Genomic DNA, 25,293 nt, shown 5'->3' with positions numbered 1-25,293 from the left:
TTTAAGCGCTATTTGCACAATTTGTTATTATTAAACATTATTAAATTTCATATTAAATTCACTGGAAACATCTAAGTGGAAAAAATGTTCAACAAGCACCTCATATAGACGGAGCGTTCGTTGTTAGTATAATTCTGTAAGCATTTTAGAGTTTTGGTTCTTTAAGCGCTATTTGCACAATTTGTTATTATTAAACATTATTAAATTTCATATTAAATTCACTGGAAACATCTAAGTGGAAAAAATGTTCAACAAGCACCTCATATAGACGGAGCGTTCGTTGTTTCATCGCAAGTCTAGTAATTGCAAAGTACCAATGCAATTTCGTTAAAAAACTGTAGGTGTTGGAAAATGTAACCAATAAATTTAAAAACTAGTATAAAACAAAACGCTAAACGGTGTCGTTTATATAACTTTAAATTTAAAATATTTAACAGCAATTGTCAAATGCTAAAAGTACATGTAGAAATTGCATTGTGTTTACCGGGTTTTAAATATTAGTATCAATTCACACGATATGTTACCTATATTTTATTGCCATCTGGATTCGAATGTAAATAATCAAAAATTGCTTTTCCAGAAATGCTCTGAATTTTTTAAAAGTGTAAGCTCACATGAAACATTCCAAAAGGAGAATTGTCTTATTAAGAAATATTTAGTTTTGTAGACAAGATTGTTGTTTCTTATTAACTCGTAGCTCGGCGTTGCCAAATATATTCGGATTTCAGGGACTGATTTTGCCTTCTTATGAAAATTAGTAATTTTTTTCAGAAAAATCACGGTAGTGTGGCCACTCAATTATTTGGAGGTGCGCATTCTCTACGAGAATATCACAGCCACCTGCGGCGCATCACTTTTTACCGTAGTAGGCCACTATATTCACAGTTCATCCGGGTGCCGAACGAAACTGAAATAACAACGTAGCCCAATCAAGTTTCTTATTTTCAGGAAATTTTGCAACTTCTAGGGAATTGAAGGGAACTAGGTGAGTTCTAGGAAAACTTGTAGAGAAACCCTTTTTTTTCTTATCTTAAAACATAAAATCAAACCAGAATAAAATTTATTAAACTGTTACCTCCCTACCAATCGTGTTTCGTAGGTGGAGGCACATATTTATGCTTAATAAGAAAAGGTTTATGTTATGAAATTGTTGTTTTCTTTTTCAATTCAGTTAATTTGCGGAAATTTTAAGGACCGCATAGGGAATTTGTTGGGACGTTTAGTGGCAACGCTGTGAAAACTATTCCAGTCATTCTAACCTCATTTTTCGAAGTATGATATCAAAACACGTAAAGTGAAAATGGGATAGAATAAATTTCAGAACGATGATAACGCGTGAAATCTTAACGGCGTCCTCTCTGTGCCACTGCAATTCTCAGATTCAAGAATTTGAATTCTCGGTCTTGTTTCTCGATATAAGGAACTGTATCGTACTTAATATTTGTATTAAAGAGAAAAAAAGGAAATTGTTTTTAAAGTTTTGTGCATTTGGTGATGCTTTTTCCGTTTACACGACACCGACCATCCATAGTTTACCTGACCGAATTTTATTTACTCACCGATGGCACACGTACGCAGCTCGACCATGTCGATGACGGAATACTCACGTGTGACGAATCGGACAACGAGGTGTCTTGCGTCCGATAGATACCGATCGGTATTTCGCAAGTGGTCGAGCAAAGTTTCTGGTACAACCTGCCGTACGTTCGGATCCACATGTCGTCTTTTCCTATGCGCATCTATACAGATCAACAATCGTCTTAAATCGAATGAAAATAAATCAGAATTTGTCTTTTATTTTTCAGGCGCACCTCACGGTAGCTCTAAACTGGGTGTGTACATAAATAGTAGACTTTAAACCACTTTATAGAATTTTTGACACGATAAAATTACAGCAGTTGAAAACGGCGTCTAAAATATTGCAGGGCATTTTTTAAAAACATAAGTTTGATTTTCCATATATTTATGAACCGCCCCATTTTATTTGAAAAAAAAATTGATTCTTTTAGTTGCACCTATAATTTTTGTATTTAACATTTTTCTGTAAAACAAATAATAAACGAGAGATATTATTTTGGCATACTATTTGGACATCCTGTATACCGTTGAAATTGTGCCTGCTACAAAATCCTGTTTTCATGATAAAATTAAAAATACAAGTTTGATTTTCCACATATTTAGAAACCGCCCTATTTACTTGAAAAAAAAAAAGATTGTTTTAGTTGCATATATAATTTTTGTATTTAACAGTTTTGTCTAAAATAAATAATAAACGAGACATATTACTTTGACATAGTATTTGGACACCCAGTATACCGTTGAAATTGTGCCTGTTACAAAATCCTGTTTTCATGATAAAAATTAAAAATATAAGTTTTTTTTTCAATATATTTATTGAACCGCACGGTATATTTGAAAAAAAAAAGTTACTTTGACATACTATTTGGACACCCTGTATACGGGTATCGGTCAGTATTACTTATTGAGGCTAATCTAGTATTTGACGTTACTAGAAAGCATATGTCTATGAAGCACAGGAATTGTCTCTTTTACATTACTCCGACTCTATAATTGTTATTTATTGTTAGCGGGTAAAAATACAAAAACCGAAATTAATAAATTGATAGATCGACAACCATGGCAAAGCGAGAAGCTTAGTTGAGGGTTCTTTCAACATTACTTACTTTTTTTGCTTAAAAATAGTATTTGTTTACGTAATGGTATTGATATTAGTATAAACCTTACTTTTTGTATATTTTTTTACTTGTATATTACATTAAGTAAGTGTCCTAATTTTAACTAATGGATCGTTGATTGACGTAAAGAAAAAAAATCTTCATATAAAGGGGTTCTATACGTAAAGATCTCCGTTTGTTTTTGAAATAGGTTTATTTTAATTTATTAATTTTTTTGACAAGACAAAATCGAATATGACGACTTTTGCATGTACTGCATAATATAGGAAATTCTCTCATAAACATCAATTTCAAATAAATGGTGATGATGTTGTTTACGAGCCACGTGACATAAAGAATGAAAAGTCTTCAATATGCATAAAACGTAATAAAACATGACCCAGTCACTCATAAAAAATTAAAAATATTAGAGGATGAACGTAATTTAAATTTATGCTACTTACTTGCAACTTGGTCATAAGATAACATTGTTTTCAAATATAAATAAATATCTTAAAGCATTCAAACGTGAAAAAATTCAAACTTTTTGTAAACATTTTATAAATATATCGACTTTGTTAAAAAAAAGGCATAATGTTACTTTTGTTCAACTGATTAAGCAAAACTTGTCTTGATCTTTTAAAAAAACTTTATAGTGATAAAATATATATTGTACATTTATATATTTTATACACTTATGCAATTGTTTTCAACAATATCTTCTTAGGTATGACACATTTATCTTCTTATGTATGACATATTTTCTTTTTATACTTCTTCCATACATTTTAATAATAATTAAAGACTAATATTATTTAGAAAAATAGTGGTGCTACCATTCTGTTTTACGACTTATAATTGTTTTTCTTTAATATGTTGTTCTGTATGACAAATTTTTTTTGGCTAAAAATGGCATGGTTCCTCTGCCCCATGCACCTTACTCGCCTGATCTCGCTCCGAGTGACTTCTTCTTATTTCCACGTATGAAAAGCGACATGAAAGGACAACTAATAGATAACATTGAAGAGGTCAAGAAAAAAACGAGGGATGAGCTGTCCGCTATGGCCAAAGATGAATATAAAAAATGTTTCGAACAGTGGAAGCACCGCTGGGACCAATGTATTAGTTGTAATGGAGAGTATTTTGAAGGGGATAAGGTCGTTCTGTGATTTTCAAAACAATATATAGTTTATAAGAAATGATTCCGGTTTTTTTTGGGTACCCCCTCGTATTCTTCTGCATAACAAACATTTTCTCTTAATATCTTTTGATACATTTTTAATAAATACTGAAGGCTAACATTATTTATAAAAATAATGCTCTTTTGCTATTGTTTTTTTTTTCAATATCTTCTTCTGTATGATAAATATTTTCTCTTTGCATTTTATATTTATAAAGAAAAACGTTTTAATATTCTGTTTTACGACTTATAATTGTTTTATTTTTTATATATCTTCTTATGTGTGGCAAATAATTTCTCTTTATATTTTTTAAATACGTTTTTAACGAGGACTACAAGGTATACCGCATAACGAGGTCGTGGTACTTACGGAAGTTAAAAATCCGGACCCCGGAGCCTGATCGACACCAAGCAGCAATCTGACAAACGTAATAACATAGTCCTTGACGAATGCTTGATACAACAGGGTGTCTAGCATACTAGCACTAAATACGCTTCCGGCGGCGAACGGTAAACGAAACATGTACGATATGTGCGAGCCTCTTTCTTTTTCCTTCTGCATGTAAAACAAAGCAACGATTATTGGGATCCGTTATTAATACGAATTACGCATGTTTACGTATTTTAAAACGGATGAGGACGTTTTACAAGGTGTCTGGTTACTATTTATTTATTTATAATCAAATGTATACCTATATAATGGATAATAGAATAATACCAGAAAGTCAGTGCGGTTTTAAACGAAAGTCAAGTATTGCGAATGCTCTTGTAAGTGTAAAAACTAATGAGTGATTTAATACATTTGGATTTTTCGAAAGCATTCGATACGGCGAACCACGACCTATTGATTTTCACGCTGAATTTCTACGGTTTTCCTCTAATTCACGGGAGCTGATTAAATGTAATTTTTCAAATCGATATCTCAAAATATATTGTGATAGCAGATGTTCGAAAGAAATTGAAATTATCTCTGGGGTGCCGCAAGGTTCCATTTTGGGGCCGTCATTTTTTTTTATTTACAGTTCCGACATTTTAAAATCTTTAAATTTTTGCAAAAGTTCAGGCATATGCCGACAATACTCAATTGTATTGCTGTTATGATTTTAATAGTAGCGTGGATGCAGAGGTCTTTATAAGTCAATACAGGCTTTCTTGTGTCCATAATTTAAAGCTAAACCCATCAAAATCGCATTTAATGATATTTGGAAATAAAAATACAGTTAAGCTACTTAAATAAAATAGTAATATAATGTTAGATAATATTAAACTTTCCGTTGTCGATTCAGCAGAAAATTTGGGGGTGATTACAGATCGTGATCTAAGATGTCGTGAATGTATTTCTAAAGGCATATTTCTCACTAAAAATCTTATATAGTAACAGGCATATATTAAATTTTAGATTAAGGAAACAATTATGTGAGTCACTCGTTTTCTCACATTTGAACTACTGTGATGTAGTGTATGGTTTTTTTTTATTGATAACGAGTTAAGTGCAGTATTCAAAAGTTGCAGAATGCTTGTGTTCGTTTTATTATGGGTCTTCGAAAATATGACTATGTATCTGCTGCATATCGTCAACTTAATTGGCTTAAAATGGAACAAAGAAGAGCCCTTCATTTCAACATATTGGTTATGAAAATTATCCTTAACCTCGATTCACCCATTTTGCTACGAGAGCGGTTTACTGCTAGAAGTACTATCCATTCTGTGAATGTAAGATACAGGTACAGACTAACGGTGCCACATCATCAGAGTGCCTGGTTTCGTAGATCTTTCACAAATTTTTATTCATTTAAAAAAAAGTTCATTGTTACAAATACAGTTTTCCTAATAATATGTTGCTAGTTATGTTATTAGCAAGGGATTATATTAAGTTATCAATAAGTAGTGCGCAATTTATTAATTATATAAATATAATTAGCGATTCAGTAGAGTAGCTATTTAAAGCTAGATTGCCCCGCTTTTGAGCTCTCTGTTTTCAAAAATATTAATGTTGTATATTGTTTTCTTATATATATATATATATATATATATATATATATATATATATATATATATATATATATATATATATATATATATATATATATATATATATATATATATATATATATATATATATCCGGGGTTATAGCGTCCTGCGCCTTCCGGTTCCCAGTCTCCATTCTCGGCGGTCATTCCAGTCACCTGGTCTCAAATTTCGTTCTGACATGGCTCGTTCTATACCTTCTTCCCACGTTATTTTAGGTCTTCCCCGTTTTCTATTTTCTCGAGGCCTCCAACTCATCATTTTCTTAGGTATTCTTCAGTCATCCATCCTTTGGACATGGCCAAACCATCTTAATTCGTTAATTGTTCTCTCTACTTTCATGATCTCTCTTACTCTTTTGTTGGTGATTCTATCTAGATATTCCAGCTGATCTTCTCCAAAAGTCCATTTCGATGGTATCTTTACTTACGTTTTTCGACCATAAAACAGGGTTTAAAGCTGAAATAATTTGTTTTCCTTTTATAAGCCTATTTTCTATCTCTCTCTCAGTCCGTCCGCTATGATTCATCACTGTTTTTTTGTTGCCGTTTTCTAGGTCTAGTTCCTGTTGTACTCTACCGATATTAAGATATTTTGTCTTCTTTAAGTTCACTGACAGTCCCCATTTTTCATATTGTTCAATAAGCATTCTTGCCATATATTCTAGATCTTCCTTGTCCTGGGCTATAATCAACTGGTCGTCTGCAAAATGTAGTGTGTATAGGGTGGTTGTGTCATCTATCTCTATTCCCATGCCCTGGCAGCTCCTTCTCCAATATCTCAAAACTTCGTTGAGATATATTTTGGACAGTGTCGGGGACAGACAACATCCTTGTCGCAGGCCCCTCTTTGCCTATTTTAACGTTTGATGTACTGTCTCTATACATTTCCTTTATGGCTTCTGTTATTGTTGGTGTCAATGGATGATTTCATCAGTACTTTCCAGAGTTTGTTTATAGGTACCGTATCGAATGCGTTGGTTAGATCTAGAAATAGAAGGTGAGTTTCTCTATTTGTGGCAGTTTTCTTTTCCGTCAACTGATTTAAACTAAAAATATTGTCAATGCATGTTCTGCCTGCTCTGAATCCTGCCTGCTGTTCAATTTCAGATGGTTCATATCCCTTCCTTTTCTATAATATTTCGAAGGACTTTTCCATACAATCGACTAATGGAGCTTGTTACGAATATGCACCTATAGATTTCGCATAGATCCTTCCTGCCTTTTTTATGTATCGGTGATATCCATGCCATTTTCCATTTTGCTGGTACTGTTTGGCCATTAATGTATTTTTCGAAAAGAAGTGTCAGCAAACCTATGAGACTATTCGAAGCATATTTCAACAATTCTGCAAGTATACCTTCTGGGCCGCTGGCTCTATTATTCTTCATAGTTTTAATGGCACCTGTCACCATATCTGACTGTATTGTGATGTATGTACCTACCACTTTGCACACTGTTGGAGATCTTGAAAGATATTTGTAGCGATGTTCTGTTAATTCCCGTTGGTAATGTTGTCTCCATGTTTTTATATAAGAGGTAATGGTGTGAGTTGGCGGTGGTCCGATTTCAGATTCTTAATCACTCTCCACACCTCTGACGATTCACTTCTTCCAAGGTGCGCGTTAATTTCCGAACATTTCCTTTTCTGTTCTTCCTTATATCCATTTTTATCTGTGTCAGATTTTGTGTTTAACCATTTTTCGTACGCTTTCTGTTTACTTCGTTTTTGTTTCTCCATATTCTCATTCCATGTAAGTTCATTGTTTTTTTCTTGTTTTTGGTTCTTGACAACCTAATACTTCCTTCGCTGCTGAGTGAATTGCATTTTTCATTTTAGTGTAAATTTCATTTATTTCGTTGTCTGGATTTATTTTATTTAGTTTTGCCTCCAATATTGTTTTCTTTTTGTTATAATAAAGGCTATTTATTATTATTATTATTATTTAAGGTAATACTTAGGTAAAATCCAGTTATAGAATATAATAGCTTAAAATCAAAAAGACCATCAGCAACCATCATCACCTAACATAACATAATAATGAATTTTCCTATATTTTCAGTAAAATATAAAATATAAATATTAAAATTTACGCCACCACAACGGTTCCCGTGTGTGGTATGCCTAGAGCTTCGAAAATCGTCAATGATAACTTCCATATCATCATGATATATGATATATGATGAAGTCATTAGTATGGCGAGACCACATAACGAAGGCTTATTCTAAATTTGGTCTCATGACTACAATGAACAATAAACTAGTATATCTTGTAAGCTGAATCCACTATTCAAACGTTAGTTCTTTGGTTTGCAAAAGTGCAGGTCTACTTAGGGAGATTTTGTTTTAATCAGAAGGTCCTAACAGTACCTTTTTGGGAGTTACAAGTTATCTGACAAAACCTTTGAACGATTTTTTATACTATACTATACCATAAAGTTTAAGTTTGTTGACACTAATGACTTTTGCTATATCGTTAAGGTCCAAAGTTAGAACCTTGTGGGACATCATACGTTACGTTAAAATGGACAAAATCATTGACTGAGAGGTACCGAGTTCGACAATCTACATTTTTATATCTATAATATCTATATAATATACAATGAGATATATTTTACCGTGTATAATATTTTTAAATGTTTTTTTTTATTTATATTTTCCAAAAAATATTCGTTTTTACTATTAAAAAAATATATTCTCTTTTCATATTTTCTTAAAATATTTTGGCCTGTATCTGTAGATATATTTTCGAAATTATGTTTCAGAGATCCTGTAGTTTTCAATATATTTTCCAACGTCTATTAAAAAAATATTTTACTAGGACTCCTATGCTTTGGAAAATGTTGTTTTAGAGACCTGGTAGTTTTAAGCATGTTTTCCTCTAATATTTTCAGCTGAAAATTTAAAAATATTTCTCTATTTACAGTTTAATTGTAGATATCTTCTAGAAACTTTAATACACAATACGTGCGTGATAAACTTTCAACAGAAAATGGACGACATTGTTGCAAGATTCTCAATGTTATTGCATATTTAATCTAAATAAAAATAATAAAAAAAAATAAAATCGGGAGTAGGGGAGGTAGGGTTATAAGTGATAGAAACAATAAAAAAAATAGTTACATTGCTACGGACCAATCAGGAAAGATAGAAAATATTGACAGCGATATCCTATTGAGTTTAGGCCGCGCCTACATTTAATTTTGTTCCCAATGGTTCGGTTTCCCACACATTGATACGCCATGCGGTTTTAACGAGGTAATTAATATTGAGTACTGATATTGATTATCTGACACCTTGTAAAACGATCGTCTATTAAACTGTACTTAAATTTCAAAATTCAAGATGGAATTGTTCCGCATTTCACGATTGTGTAAAGGAAATGCATTAAAAGAATCTACCAACTACGTATTTTTTTTTGAAATAACACACCGCTTCATTCGAATTCCAGAGATACCGTTCTAAGCTGTGTTCATAAGAGTGTTGCGGAAAAAATAAGCCAAAATAATAAAAAATTACGACAAATTTTAAAAATATATTTATAAATTTATTTATTTAAGAACTTGATTCAAACCAAAAATCAATTTCAAAAGTTGTTGCTTCATAAAAAACACGCATTTACATTTTTTAGTGTTTTATCATTTATATATCATTTGAATTGGTTGTAACTTTGTTGTTTTTAGAGGTAAAGGTAAACACGAAAACAAAATGTAGGGTTAGTGTTCAAGTTTTTTCCAAGTGACGTATAAAACACTCTTTGAATTTATATAAAAATTTCCAATTTTTGCCCATTTGTCAAAAACGAGTGTACTAAAATATAAAGTGTAATCGAAATAAAATATTTTATTAAATACATATATAATATCCATGAAAAAAAAAGTGATGTAGGTTTATATGTGAGAAAATTGTTTTATTTATTGTTTTATATGTCACTTGAAAAAAAAACTTGGCTACTAACCCTACATTTTGTTTTTTTGTTTACCTTGATCTCTCTAGAAACAAAAAAGTTACAGAAAATTAAAACGTTATATAGATAAATGGAATGCACGGTACATTACAAACCCAGGGGCAGTGAACGGTATCTCGAGTAACTACAACTAGAAGCTAAAATAATAATAATAAATGAAAAATGGCTTACTTCAATAATATCGATTATCGATAATTCATTGTGGGAGAAAGTTACCTTTTCCATTTTCGACAGGTGAAGGGCGTATTTGTCGTGCGCCCTGAACTGCATAAAACGCATGTTCGAAGACTGAGACAGTTCCGTTATGCTTTTTATGCTCGGAAAAAATCTGAAAATTAAATTGGACGTTAAGCGAATTTATATTAAAAATCTGCATTTTTCATTTAAACCGGAACCCGTTGTCATAAACATTTTTTTTAAGCTGGGTTCTAATATGGTCTCAACAATTCGCAGCACATAGAGTTTCATGAATTTTTATTATTTATTATGAATTAATTTTTTTTTCAATACCGTTCTCACATTTTGATCAAATTAAGTGAAAAATAGCCTGGCAGAATCTTTACGGCAGGTTAAAATGTGAAGCTCGGTAGTTTATTAACTCTTTCTGATAGAAGAGAGACCAAGTCTCACGAAGAAACCATAGCCACCTTTTTGAGGTATACTTCCCGAGCTCGGAAGTCACAAATAAGGAGGAACGGAATCTTTAAGGTCTACTAGCCTATCATCCTTCTTGCTTAAAACGCTGGAAAGATTGGTTGACAAATATGTAAGAGACCATGCACTGACACAAAAGCCGTTACATCGCTCTCAACATGAATACCAAGCCGGGAGATCTGTGGAAACGGCTCTCCACGATGTAGTAAAATACACCGAAGGGGCCTCCGCAGTAAAAGAACGGCTTTGGGTGTGTTCATCGATATTGAAGGGGCCTTTGACAATACTCCCTTTGACTCTATTTGCGAAGCAGTATAGAAAACTCTATAACAAAGTGGACCCATTTCATGCTAAGCAATAGAACGGTGACCACAGAGCTTAACGTAAACGTGAAGGCCTATGTGAGGAGAGGCTGTCCACTATCTTCTCCACTCATGTGGATCATGGCCATCGATGGACTTCTGGTGAAGTTGGAAAGGCTAGGAGTGTTCGTCGTCGGCTACGCAGACGATGTGGCTCTACTAATCAAAAGCAACAACCCAGAAGAAATGAGAAGGAAGATGCAACGTGCTCTGGATCTTATTGAGGAACGGTGCATATCGAGATCCTTTAAGGTTAATCCCAACAAGACTGAGATGGTGCTCTTCACAAAGAGAGACAAGTTAACGGTTGTACCTCCCATGTATATTCAACACAGTATTAAGTTTCTCCAGAGAGATGCGTTACTTAGGCGTCACTCTGGTTAGCAAACTTAACTGAAGCATACACAACAAGTTCAGAAGGCTACTGCCACCTTCTGGGCTTGTAGAAGAATGTTTGGGCACCTTACGCTTCGATCGTTTGGTGGATAGCACTGAATAGGCGAACCAACATCAAAGCATTAAACAGAGTCTATAGACTTGCGATGTTGGGTATAACTGGGACTATGAATCTACGCCCACCCTGGCTATGGGAGCTATACTAAATGTTAAGTCCCCATCTCTATATCTCGGCGGAAAAAACTGCCATGAGGCTGCACTTTAATGGCTTGTGGAGGAAGGCGGTTTATGGACTACACGCAGACATACTTAGGGACAAGGATCTGCTCCAGGTTCTGACCCTGGGTGGTGATCGCAGCTCAAGGATGATTCGAGATTGCATTGAGATGCTTGACAGGCTTGATAAGGCAAATAACGCCACACTCGTCTGGGTCCCGGGATACTGTGGAATTCCAGAGAACGAGAGGACAGATAGGCTAGCAAAAAGTGGAGCCATTTGACCAGAGATCTAGCAATAGATTTCTTGATATGTGGCTTGAAGCTGAAGGTATGAGACACACTAAAGCCCTCTTTCAGAGGCCGTCCAGGACTCTGGAGCTGAGGTTGACTATTATGCTGATAACTGGACATTGGTCAACAAGAAAGCATCTTAGGAACATTGGCATCGTACAAGATGTATTACGTCCAAGATGCAGCGCAGCGGATGAAACTCCACTGTGAACCACTCAGCAAACTCCGAAAGGAAATTCTGGGAGTGGACACAAGAAATGGTATCAACATTCTGGAAATGGGTGTTGGAAGTGATGAAATTTGTCAATAATTGGTTCCAGCTTTCACAGAAGGGTTGACTATATAAACACAAAATTAACAAACAAATCTTACAGTTATCCTTCCACTTATTAAATTAAAAAAAAGTGAAGTAATTAACCTAATAAAAATTATTTAAAATAATATCATATAGTCCATTAGTATAATTTTTGTTTAATATTGTTCATAGAGGCAAAAAATTATAATTATAATTCAATAAAATCACATTAACACAAAGTCTAACTCAATTTACTAATACCAAGTGTTATTTTTTCTTCTAGCGTTACTATTTTTATTTTGTTAATTCTGCGCTTCTCTATTTCATTTATTTATGTATATGCATGTATAAACTTAAATTTTAACTACTTTTTGTGCCACAAAAGATGGTTTAAAAAATTTAAATTATAAAAAGAACTTTGAGAAAAATATATAGTCGTAAAAATATTAATGTCTGAGATAGGGAAATTCCATTTTTAAAGAAACGTCCACAGGATACTGTAATACTTTTTACAAAACTTTGTAATTGCTGAAGTTTCGACAATCATCCTGTTGGCTTCTTCAGAGCTTGACTGAAACTGTAGAAGCCAACTGAAGAAGCTAACAGGATGATTGGCGAAACGTCAGCAATTTCGACGCAGGAGGAATCCAGAAGTTTTGCAAAAAGTAAGGAAATTCCTGTATGTCAACTGACTACTTACTTGAACATAGTTTGCACAGCTACGATGGTGTTGCAGTCGGCCAAAGTATCTTCTTCCGCGGAATTTGACAGTTCTTTGTTGACTACCACCACATTTTCCGCCAGCGTTATACCGGCTCGTAGCAAATCGTCCAAACTATAAGAGTCAGCAAATTCAAGACATTCTATTTTCCTAGATACTTTTTTTTTCATTTTTTCATTTTTTTAGACGTACAAAGAAAAAATTGTTAGATCAAATAAAAATGGAAATAAAAATTACAAATCATATGTTTTATTATTTGTGAAAAATACAATTTTGGAGAAACATTTATCAACCACCTGATCAAGGATCTCTAAACTGATGTTATTTACATGAGGCAAAATAAATAAAAATAAAACTAAATCCAACAAAAAGAATGCCAAAAAAATAAATTTTAAAAGTAAATAATTATGCAAATCGTCAAATTGAGGAAAAATGATAAAAAAGTCTATACTTTTTTTATTTATCTTATTTTTGTATGTTTCATACTATGTTTGTTTGTGTTGTTTTTGGCTCACATCCAAATATCAAACTGTCAATCTTTTGTGATTCATTAGCCATCCAATAGTATTTTAAATTAATATAATAATACACAGTATTCTTAACATTGATATTAAAAAATAAATTTCTTTTGCTTTTCAATTTTCTTCAATCTTTAGTTCGAGAACACACAAACAATACAATACAATGTAATTTGCTGTTACTAACACTATTTGTTATTCTTATAGCCAATAATAGCGTTTCTATTAGAAGTTCTGGAGACAGGTATAGAGATTTTGTAGATAAATTCTTGGGCTTAACGGTAATGTTAAATAAGTAGGGCTGTATTTAAAAAAAAAAAGTTTTTTTTTCACTCTGACTATTTTTTTTCTGAAATTTAATCCGTTTGACTTGTCATACAAGTCAAGTATTGGTTTTCAAACAAATTTATTAGCTAACCCCTGTAAAAATTTAAACAACGTACTAATATACTGAATAAATTGAATTTGCAACGTTGCAGGTGCGTACATACTTGGCGCACTATGGCAAAAAAACCCTATTTAGTCCTCCAGAACTTCTAATGTTGGCGGTAAATGAATGTTTTTCATTGTATTCAGCGTAAACAATACCTGTCGATGGATCCCTTCATCCAATAAACGAGAGGAAAATACGATACCGCGTCCAGAAACGCGATGTCCGGCCTACGGTCCAGCAACAGTATGATGGGATTGAGTGACGTTTTGGACCTAAAATGGGCCCTCAGCGGAATGATAAAGTTGTAGATCCCATTCGAGGCGTAATCTGCCGCCAAGATTATGGTTTTGTTCTGCCACTGGTACTCTCGTGCGTTTCTGTAGCTGCAATGCTCGCACGTCTGAGCCAGTTGGAGGCAGCACAGCGGTTTTTTCTCTTTGAGGAGGTAACACAGGGTCGGACTGACGCCGATATAAGGCGACACCGGCGGGAATCCTTTCACGATGCTGCGTAGAACGAAAGAGTTTCTTATGCGCTGGTCGCTTGATATACGCGAGATTTTATTCTATACCTTCCGAACAAAAGTGCAGATTGAATATTGCGTAGGCATAGTATATTATACAATAACTTTGATGAAGGACACTTTCAGGCAAGACGCAGATAGCAAAACTACCTGCGCCGATAATACTCGAAAAACATTTCTTTGTTTTATAATGTTAAAGGTTACTTTCTTCTTCTTTTCTTCAGTTGGGCACGACTACAATGACCATTCGCCCATTTCCGACGGTCTAAGAACCTAACGCGAAATGTTTTGGTTACTCTTGGGCGTTTGCTGTTATAAACCAGTGTCCCTTCACCTTTTATTACATCATTTGTTTAAAATATATTTTATTACATGCCTTTTTTTATTGTATTCTGTTTTTCGTCTATAGCTGACAGCAATACGACGACGTAGTTTTATATTTTATATTTTATCCTTCTTACAAGTGAAGAGACCTCCTTTTGTGAACTTTCACACGTAATTTCATTGAAAAAAATGAAGTTTGCAAATGATTTTCAGGGACACTGCTTAAAACGCTAATCTTTTTTTTTATGAAGGAATTTACATCAATTTTTTATGAAGGTATTTACGTCTTAAGTATACACTTTTGAGAACCTGCAGTTTACATCCTTGGGTGCAGAATTTACTAGAAAACCAAATCTAAAACACAAAATTCAAAGCACGTAATTGAAAGGAAACAAATGCAATAGCACAATTTTGAAAGGAGAGAATAGAATTGGTGGAAGGGGGAGGAAAGGGAAGAAAGACGTAAATGAACTAGGGCTTAACAACTGGAGAGGAAAGGCAGAAGACGGAAAAGAATATAGAAACAAGCCTATATGCACTTTCAATTAATATTAAATACCTTGGAAATGTATAAAACTTACAATTATACACGTACACTATTGCTCTTACAATAAAATTTAAGGTGATACTTATAGTTGTATTCGCTACCAAAAAAGTATTTATAAAAACCTTGTTAACCGTTACATAACCGAAAGTAACCGGAAGACCAATTGAAAACTGCCCAAATGTCAAAGTCAAGTGTTAAATGCCCGTTTTGACGTCATAACCCTACTTTTCAGTTTTTGTTTATTTATTTGTTCTTAAAAGTGTTTTTTAAAAATAAATATCTAGAGAAAGTATAGAAATAAACTAAACGTGGATTGTAAAATTGTATAAACGAAAGTTGGGAGAACAGTTTCATCCTTGACGGTCGTTCCAAGCGGAGGTTTCATAGTAGCTGCAGAATATTTGTTAGATATTTCTAGACTTCTAGACAACTTCAAAAGTGTTATAACAAGGTTTTTGGGAACGTTATAAAACCTTTTGAAAAAGCCTAAAGCCACCAAAACCAAAAGCAAACTTGAAGTGTTCTGCTACTGTTTTTACGTCTTAAAAAACTTAAAACACCAATTGCTTTCTTAAAAACTAGCGTCTCTTATATATATCTGTTACCTTATAGTATTAGGTACACATTGTGTAGAGAAGAGCTTTGAAATAAAGTAATAAGTATGTTATAGAATGACAATGTCAAAAGATATAGCGCAGACTCGGAGGCCTATACTTTTATATTGTTCCATTTGTCCCCAAAGTGTCGTTTATCAAATTCATTATCTAATATACTATTTTAGAGGCTTGTAGCCTTTTTTGGCATTGACACTGTTGTTCCCAAAATATTTATTTCGACTGACGGGAATATTTTTTAATCGAATGGTCGTTTCATACTCTCGCCCCCATGTGATACGTGATACTCCTATTCTGTATGCGTGTATGATTGATTTAATATGACCTTCAAATTTGGCGAAAATACTTTCCCCCTTTAATATTAATTATTTTAATTATTAATTATTTTAGTTATTAATATGGTGCTACTGTTTCGTATGACGCGGTGATTTTATATAGGAAGCGACTAAAAAAGAAAAAATAAGAACGACAGAATGAAATAAAAAAATGAACGATCGTGCAGTGACGACTAAGCGGTAACGCACAGGGTGCATCACATCATTTAGTCGAATCAAAAGGGAGACTTACCTAATGCATTCGTCATGCCATGCTAGTCTTTCCGAATCCAGGGAATCGTCACTTAGACTGGACCTAAAGGAGTGCAAGGTTTCGACAGAGTGATAAGAGAGAGAAAAAAATAACTAACTCGTTAGTGCGTAGAACAAACGTGCTTGGGAACGAGCCACATTTTCCGAAAAACACCAAAAAAAAAAAGACGCCTTAACGACGTTTTTGATTGAATAAAAGCAGCTACGCGAGAAAGACAATAAAGGATCGAGATAGGAGTTCAGATTTTTTTAAAAAAGGTTTCTTCTTTTATCGCAACCTCTACAATATTCAGATTTATATTATTTTATATTTTATAAGAATTTTATATTATTTTTCTCCCAAGTCGGGTCCCCATAATGTACAGTGTATCCATCGTTGTGCTGGATATCTGACTTTCTATTAGAAATAGAGAAAAATATGTTTTTCAAATACTTTTGAGAAACTTTGACCTTTTCAATTACCCTTTGTACTTAAAATGCTTTGCATAGTAGAATGCGAATGGAATTTACATTATTTATAAATCTGTTTACGTAGAATGCAATGGCGTACTTAGATTTTTTTCAAAAAATATGATATTTAAATATGAGCTAAGGTAACGTTTTTTTTTTTAATGGAAAGAGAATTAATGAAACATAAAAAAATTTGATATGGTATTTTTAATGTTATTGTAAAGAAAATCACAAACTGCAGAATACCAAAAATATACAAAAACATTTAACCATAAAGACTGTAAAAATTGTTTTGAAGACGTAAATTTAGAGCAGCGTGTAAAACATATTGTGCGTGTCTTTGAGCAGCAATAAAGTAATTTGGAACACTTTTATTTTTAAATCTAGGCAAGCAAATGAACAAGTGTAAATTTATACATTTTTTTGCATATTCCCTAACTATTTTTGTTTCATCTACACTTACTTACACTTTATAAAAAAAGAATTAGTACGCCACTGAATCCTGAGTTTTACATTCTAGATAATTATGTTCGTAAATATGCGAAAAATGTCTGGCAGATGGTCGAGATCAGTTTATACAGTCCTTTTAAAGATTACTGTATTTTGTATTCTATTTTTGTTTGATTTGGTTTAAGTAAAATTAAGACAAATGACATTTTATAAAATGTCAAAATACATGTTTACAAAATTTTACTTTTTCGAAAAGCGTATAAAAATAGGAATCTAATAAAGAATATATATATATATATATATATATATATATATATATATATATATATATATATATATATATATATATATATATATATATATATATATATATATATATATATATATATATATATATATATATATATATATATATATATATATATATATATATATATGATGACAAAAAATCTACTTCTAATTAAAAAAATGCAAAAAACAACGACCGGTGGTGTTTTTAATTTTCAGTCGAACTAAAAGTTAACTTTGCAAAATTCGCTAGAAATTCTCAATTAAATTGAAAGGTTCGCGGGACCTTTTTGTGACAATGGAAAATACGCCGTGTGGACTAGGAGCGAGTTTTACTATTTCCCATTTAAAATCGCTGCCAACGTTCAAATTGAAACGGGGGTGGGTTGTAGTGGGGGGATCGGCCAGCCCCACTGGCTGTGAAATGTGAATACGTATATTAAAGCGATACAGCTACACGCAAAAGTAGTGACCGAATATCGTATTTTATATTAAATCGTAGTCAAAATACACAAGCTATATACGGTGCATGCGATATTTCTACCGAGAGGATCTGTCGGATTTGAAATGCGTTTAATTTAATCCCGAATAAATACATCCGGGCTATTGGCCATAATCTTAAAGTTGTGCCCTTAGTTGCGAAATTAAGTGATGTTTAAAAAGCAATATATATGGAAATATTTAAAATACATATTTTTTATGTGTGCCAATGTATTTTTTTTATTCATTATATTCAATTATGATGAAGGCTTAAACTTAAGCTCAAAAGTTGTTTGGATGCACTTATACGTTCTAAATATTATATAAACGAGATTGTTTTCGAAAAATCGTCACTGAGCGGGTCAAGTTCGCTATCAGCTATCTCTTGTCAAAAATGATTGTATTTGACGGACGACTATGGAACTTGCGCAAAATAGATGTAATTATATTGTGTACACACCCTATATAGAGCGTCACGACAAATATGATGATAAATATAAAAAAATGTACAAGTATCAACGATTTTCAATTATATTATTCCAAGTATATCGCGCACCCTGTATGATAGACGAAACTTGAAATTTCCTTTCTCTCTCGACACAATATTGGAGACTGTTTAAACCAAATTATCCTATGTCTTATAGTTTTTCAATCACGGCTAATAATTTATCCACGAAAATGGCAATTTTCAGCGTCTTTTAGATTTTTTAACCATAATCGACACGACATATTGGAAAAAAAATTCGGACATTGAGGTTATAGCAGTGGATCTACGACGTTTCCTAGTTCAAAGATTTTTCCGAAACCATGCAGTGCGCCATGACAGCCCCCGACCAGTGTGTATGATAGGCGAAAACCGCAAATACAAAAATTGTAGCCCTTGATGCGGCTTATGACACTGTTTGAAAAGTTTACGCAGCCAAATCCTTCTCGTATGCTCGCTCAAGAATTTTTTTGGTTCTAAAAACAGTTTTCGAGAAATGATCTTTCCCTAAGACTCTTGCAAACACAGTTTTTAATTATTTTAAAAAACTTCCCGCCTTTAACAATACACTTAAGTCATAATGAAGCAGTATTGCAGTATTAACGTTGGGTAATAGTGAATTATGTTACAAGTGTGGTAAACAGTATTTGAGCCACGAGTTTTTAACACAAAACTGACTTAAAAAGTTTACCATTCAATACCTACATCTAATAGATATTTCACAACATCAGGGGTGCCACGGGGTTCTAACTTAGGACCATTACTATTTATAATTTTTATTAATGACGTGGTTTCAAATCTCAATGATAGGCAGAATATGTTATTTGCGGATGACTTAAAAATTTACACTTCCAGTATTGCTGATTGTGCAGAGATCAGTTGATATTCCCTTTGACCGGTGTATCTCAAATGAATTTAGTCTTAACGTAGTTAAATGCAAAGTTCTAAGCTTCACTGGTAATGAAGAAACTATCGATTTTCAATATAGGATCTCAAATATTGTTCTCCAACGTGTTACAGATATTACAGACCTAGGCGTGCATTTCGATCAAAGACTTACATTCGTGAACCACATAACAAGCATTGTATCTGAGGCTAACCGTAATTATGGTTATTTTTGTACCCAACTGCAATTATTTTAATGACATTGCTGCTTTGAAGGACCTGTATTTTAGCTATGTTCGATCTAAGCTTGAATACGGCCCAGTTGTATGGAATCCGATTTACTCTTGTCGTAGTTGGGCGGTCGATGGTGTACAGAAAAAGTTTTTGAAATATCTGTTGTTCAAAACAGAAGGGAGTATCCACCGAGAGGCATAAACTACGAATTTTACTTGGAAAAATTTAATATGAATAGTTTATAAATTGCTACACAACATTATGCTCGGGCAAAAACAAACCTACTAAAAAAATTCGCCTATAAATATCGCATGTTCCAATTGTAATTGTGTTTTGGCTGTGTGTGACATATTTAACTGTGGACTGAGGGAATTGCTAATATTATTATTAGTATTGTTATTATTATTATTATTATTATTATTATTATCATTATTATTATTATTACTATTATTATTAATATTGTGCAAATTAATTTTCTCACCTCTGTTTCAATAGACTCTCACCCCGAGAAAAAATATGACGGGCCTGTTCAATTTGGTTTTGTTTATATGTTCAGAAGATTGGTGAAAAAAAAAATATACAACTTTTACATAGAAAGTTTTCTATTCAACTCTTTCAATTAACTTTGTAGGTGGCTGTTAAAATATTAATATAAACCCAGAACATTATTTCTAATTTTTATTCTGTTAAAATATAAGTCTTTTCATTTTACATCTTTAGTACACTAATTCCAATTTTGGTGAATGGACAACAACTGGTCAAACCCAATTTTCTTGTAAACCAAATGAGGTTTCATTACTCCAACAACTACTACTACAACAATGATTTCGGATTGTACAGTTTCTCGAATAAACAGATCTGCTGTAAAAAAATCTATTGCAATATTTTTTTCTAGGACAGAGATACAGTTTGATTGTTCGCTTTTTATCATTCTAACAATCCCGTCTTCTGTCAAATGATGTCACCTTTCTAGAGTATAATATCCCAGCTGATTAAAATAAGCGGAAAAAGAAGAAAAGCAACTTTATGCATGCCAAAGTTTCCGATAAGGCGATACGTTCGTTGCGATATAACTTGTAAACGCATTTCAAATCCGCTATGCCAGAAGTTATACAACGAAATGGGTCGGACGGAACACTACGGGGCGCGTCATCGTCTCGAAGCACTTACGCTATCTTTTCGCTAGGCGATCTCCAGGGAACGTCGTCTTCTAGCTCGTCCTCGCTTTCGTCCACTTCGTCCGTGACGTCTTGCGATATGTTGATCGTGCTGCCGGTAAACATGTCCGGAACCTACGGGATAAGGTCAAACCAAAAAGAATACCGGGTAATAATAAATCACTACCTATACATATACGGCGTTGAAATTTCAAATTAACTATACTAAGTTTCTTAATACGAGAGAGTACTAAAATCATTAAACAGGGCGGACAAAAACCATGGATAAAAAATAACTTAAATTATATTACACAAACATTTGTTTTCATTTCAATATTTCTATTGTATAATTATTTTGCTTGTATATTTACTTTAAGAGTGTGTTAACTATTTTTAAGCATAAAAAAAAGAACTAGAACTATTAATAAATCCAGAATTTATATATGTATGTTACTCAGAAAATCTTTTAACTATTCCACTGAACAAAATGAGTCAAAAATTTATGCGCGATATTTTCAAAGGTAAATGTATATGTATACTATAAATCAAACCAAACCAAAAGCTAACTTTAACAGGTTTTTAATGGATTATTGTTAATGCTAGTTGAAACGTCAAAATTTGCACCGACATAGTAACAATCTGTTACGTTATAGTGGATCTGAATCGAGCATTCTCTATTTTATCTGCAATTATGTTTGAAAACGGAGGGAAATAATATGGATGCTGACAATAAGAAGAATCGTCCCTAACCAAAAACAGAGTACATTTATAGATAAGCAACGTCATACACGTTAAGCAATTAAAATTCTTGTCGCTAGATGAGTTACATTCATGCAAAAAAAACCAACTCCAGAGGACCATCTAACTTTAAATAAAACAAGATTTTTTTTTACATGTCCTTCATAAACTATCATTATTGATAACCGGACCAAATATCATCGGTTATCGACTCTCTTGTTTATGAAGCCGCAAAACGATCTCAACCCGAATCACTAAATCCAGGATTAAAACTCTGGTTGGCGCAATGTAAGCAAGTTTGACTTATCAATAACCGACGTGGAAGTTTCTTTGAAAAATTTTGTGTTCTTAAAATTGTTAATGTGGGGATTGTATTTTAATCGTTATTATTTGCCCGACAGTTTCCTTTCTTAAAACTGAATTGAAATTTTTATTGAGATCAACACAAAAAGGGCAACAAGGAAAACTGCGACAACTATCGAGGTATCGCAATGACGAGCTCAATCGGTCGGATTTACGGTAAAATATTAAAGGCCAAAATAGAAAGCGAATACACAAACAGTGAAGCCGAAGAACAAGCGGACTTCCGCGCCTGAAGATCCGTCGTTGACCATTTGTTTTGCGTCACCCAGCTTATCGAGAAAATGTCAGCCTTCAATAAGGAGATACATCTCCTGTTCGTGGATCTGAAGAAGGCATACCGCTAACAAAACTTTGGGAGGCATTAGACAAGACAAACCTAAGCGTCAACATAATAAGATCAGTGAAAGAACTATATAGAAACTGCCACATTAAAATCAAGGTCGGCCAAAAAATATCCAATGGATTTACACCCAACAAGGGACTCAAACAAGGGTGTTCTGTATCTCTCACCCTGTTCAAGATATATCTTGAACAAGCGTTAAGGATATGGAAGCAAAAATGCAGAAATATAGGCATTCCCCTTAACAATGCAAACATATACACCCTAAGCTTCGCAGATGACCAAGTCATAATGGCGCAAGACTACGATGATGTAGAATACATGATGCGCAAACTGATCGAAGAATACAAGAAATGGGGGTTGGAAGTAAACTTATCAAAGTATATGTGTATCGGTGGAGCACAACGCGACCTCCTCTTAGAGGATGGTCAGGCTATCAAAAGCTGCGAAACCTACAAATACCTGGGAATGTACATATGCAGCGGTGGGACGTTAGACTACGCCATCAAAGAACGAAGTAATCAAGGCAGAAAGGCCATTACTATGCTGAACACCTCTTGTGGGACCAAAAAATCACGAGACGAAACAAACATCTAATTTACAATACGAACATTAAAAGCATAGTCACATACAGCAGTGAAGTCTGGCCACTAAGAGAAAGAACCATGAGAACGCTGGAGGCAACAGAGATGGACTTTTGGAGAAGAGCGGCAGGAAGGTCAAGAACTGAAAGAGTCCCAAACGAAGCAATTCGCACAACCATGAAGGTATATATATATATATATATATATATATATATATATATATATATATATATATATATATATATTCTCACGTATTGATTCACGGATGGAAAAATGTGATGACACTATATTCCGGGATATCATCCGTTCGCTCGTTGAACTCCGACTGGAATCCTGCATCCGACTGGAATCCTGCAAATCTTGCATCCGACTGGAATCCTGCAGACGTTTCGCCAAAATCTCACTTGGCATCTTCAATGCTCGCGCTCCGAAAACACTTCGAACACTCACACCAGTGTTCGAAGTGTTTTCGGAGCGCGAGCATTGAAGATGCCAAGTGAGATTTTGGCGAAACGTCTGCAGGATTCCAGTCGGATGCAAGATTTGCAGGATTCCAGTCGGATGCAGGATTCCAGTCGGAGTTCAACGAGCGAACGGATGATATCCCGGAATATAGTGTCATCATATATATATATATATATATATATATATATATATATATATATATATATATATATATATATATATATATATATATATATATATATATATATATTGTTAAAATTAACTTGAAATTTAAACTTTTTATTGAGATAAACAGAATAATTATTAAAGTGACAGTCGGAAGCATGCAGATTGTGGAAAAATATCTAATAAGATATATACAAAGCACTTAAAACTGTGCAAAGTCAATTTTAGAAAATTATTTGAATAAATAATAGCTGATGCGCATGCAGAAAATAAAAATTGCAGCGATTATATTGAAAGCTGACAAGTGGGTAACGGGGTTTACTAATTAAATTTTATTGACTGAATTGACATTTCATAAAACCCTCGTAAGAGTGGGACACGTATAGGATTCCGGTAAACGGTGTTAGGGGACTTACCGGTAGGATACTCGGCCTACGGGAATTTCGTCTCTGGTTTATTATTTCGGGGCTTAACAGGTTCGGATTGTCTCCGCCCCTGGGAATATCGAGATGATTGCCAGTCACCTCGAACGTAACGGACCCCGGCGAAGACGACTCCTTCAGGCAGTGTTTCGAATCGTTCGTACCGACGGTGTCGGGAAATTTCGCTATAAATAGATAAAGGCGGTGGAAGATGGCGCGTTAATTCGATTATCCGCGACGTTTCGTCGATACAGCGGAACGCTAGAGCGAGGTCTAGCAATTAGCGCCTATTTTTTTTTTAAATATAAAAAGCAATTTTCATAGTCGCCATCATCGCGACGCTGATTTGACTGGACCAGATGATACGCTGAGGACATTTGAGTTACCTACTTGTTTGGCTCTTTTTTTCAATACAATAACGCCAACGTTCATCGACTAAAACTACATATAAACGTGGGTACGAAACGAAAGTCAGTTTTGTAATTTGTTAAATATTTTTTGTTGAAATTTACCAAAAGATGTACGTCGCTGACATTTTACAATTTGGGTACAACTTTTTTGACTTTTGAGTTGTTTTCGTATCTTGCCTCGTTCTGAGACGACAAAATAAAAATCATGAAAGTTGATAAAACACGGTGTTACGAACATTTGTGTTTTGGACATTTGATTTGATGAGAACATGATCTTAATAGCATTATATCATAAAACCCAGGGACATACGTTTATATGAAATTTGTCCTTTTTTTTCATTCATTTTAGAAGAACTGAAAAGAAACATTCCAAAACAAAGAGGTCAGATCTAAAGTAGTCTATCAATCAAAGAGATGAACCTAGATATACCTCTATATTGAAGGAGAGTACTAGGTTAGTGTGACAAATAAAATTAATTTAGTGGAAAGAAGAAAAAAAAAAACGATTGACAAATAAATTACCAGCTTGGGCTATAAACCGTTTCGGTTAAATTAGCATTAAATAATAGTGAATAGTGAAATATACGACAAGTATTCCGTTTCTGTTTAATTTTTACATATTTATGGAGGAAATCCGTGGGCTTATTCATTTTAATGATATTTTCAATCCACAAAAATGAGTCTAGAAACATGAAACGTACATCTGTTGTTAGTTTTTGAAACGAACATTTGTTTTATATTTTCTAGTGTTAAATAAAAAACGAAAACTAAAAGTTACAAGTACAAGAAACGCTTCTTGACAAAAAAGTTGCCAAATTTGCACTTTTTAAGCTTCTCATTCATGCTTTTTAGTTTAAACCATGTTCCATTAACCTCAACGCACCATCTGTCATCAATATTTTCTAACTTTAGTGCAGCGACTCAACAATAAAAGCGATTTAAACACAATTGACAAATTATGGAAGTACTTCGTTGATGGTGATCGATGTGCCTCAAATTTTATATTCTGTCCAAAAAGCAATATGGTGGTTCAACAACGGACG

The 25,293-nt window shown here is 33.5% G+C and overlaps 1 protein-coding gene across 13 annotated transcripts in view; it reads right to left on the bottom strand.

Annotated features, from left to right (window-relative positions):
* LOC132698552 (potassium channel subfamily T member 2) overlaps positions 1-25,293 on the bottom strand; it is a 346,214-nt gene that overhangs the window by 8,347 nt on the left and 312,574 nt on the right. For 7 of the 13 annotated variants that reach the window (XM_060664706.1, XM_060664702.1, XM_060664703.1 and 4 more), the window contains 8 exons: positions 23,835-24,025; positions 20,777-20,898; positions 16,316-16,378; positions 13,896-14,246; positions 12,769-12,903; positions 10,023-10,179; positions 4,226-4,411; positions 1,560-1,739 (listed from right to left, as the gene is read on the bottom strand). In XM_060664706.1, coding sequence (XP_060520689.1) covers positions 1,560-1,739; positions 4,226-4,411; positions 10,023-10,179; positions 12,769-12,903; positions 13,896-14,246; positions 16,316-16,378; positions 20,777-20,898; positions 23,835-24,025 — 1,385 coding nt within the window. The remainder of the gene's footprint in view (positions 1-1,559; positions 1,740-4,225; positions 4,412-10,022; positions 10,180-12,768; positions 12,904-13,895; positions 14,247-16,315; positions 16,379-20,776; positions 20,899-23,834; positions 24,026-25,293) is intronic. The other 6 variants (XM_060664704.1, XM_060664710.1, XM_060664700.1 and 3 more) reach the window with 5 other exon arrangements.

This window comes from Cylas formicarius, unplaced genomic scaffold (assembly GCF_029955315.1).
Source record: "Cylas formicarius isolate icCylForm1 unplaced genomic scaffold, icCylForm1.1 PGA_scaffold_2__14_contigs__length_35257938, whole genome shotgun sequence".
In the NCBI taxonomy this organism is placed as follows: domain Eukaryota; kingdom Metazoa; phylum Arthropoda; class Insecta; order Coleoptera; family Brentidae; genus Cylas; species Cylas formicarius.
Note: the sequence above shows the minus strand (reverse complement) of the source record. Positions and strands in the feature narration are given on the sequence as shown.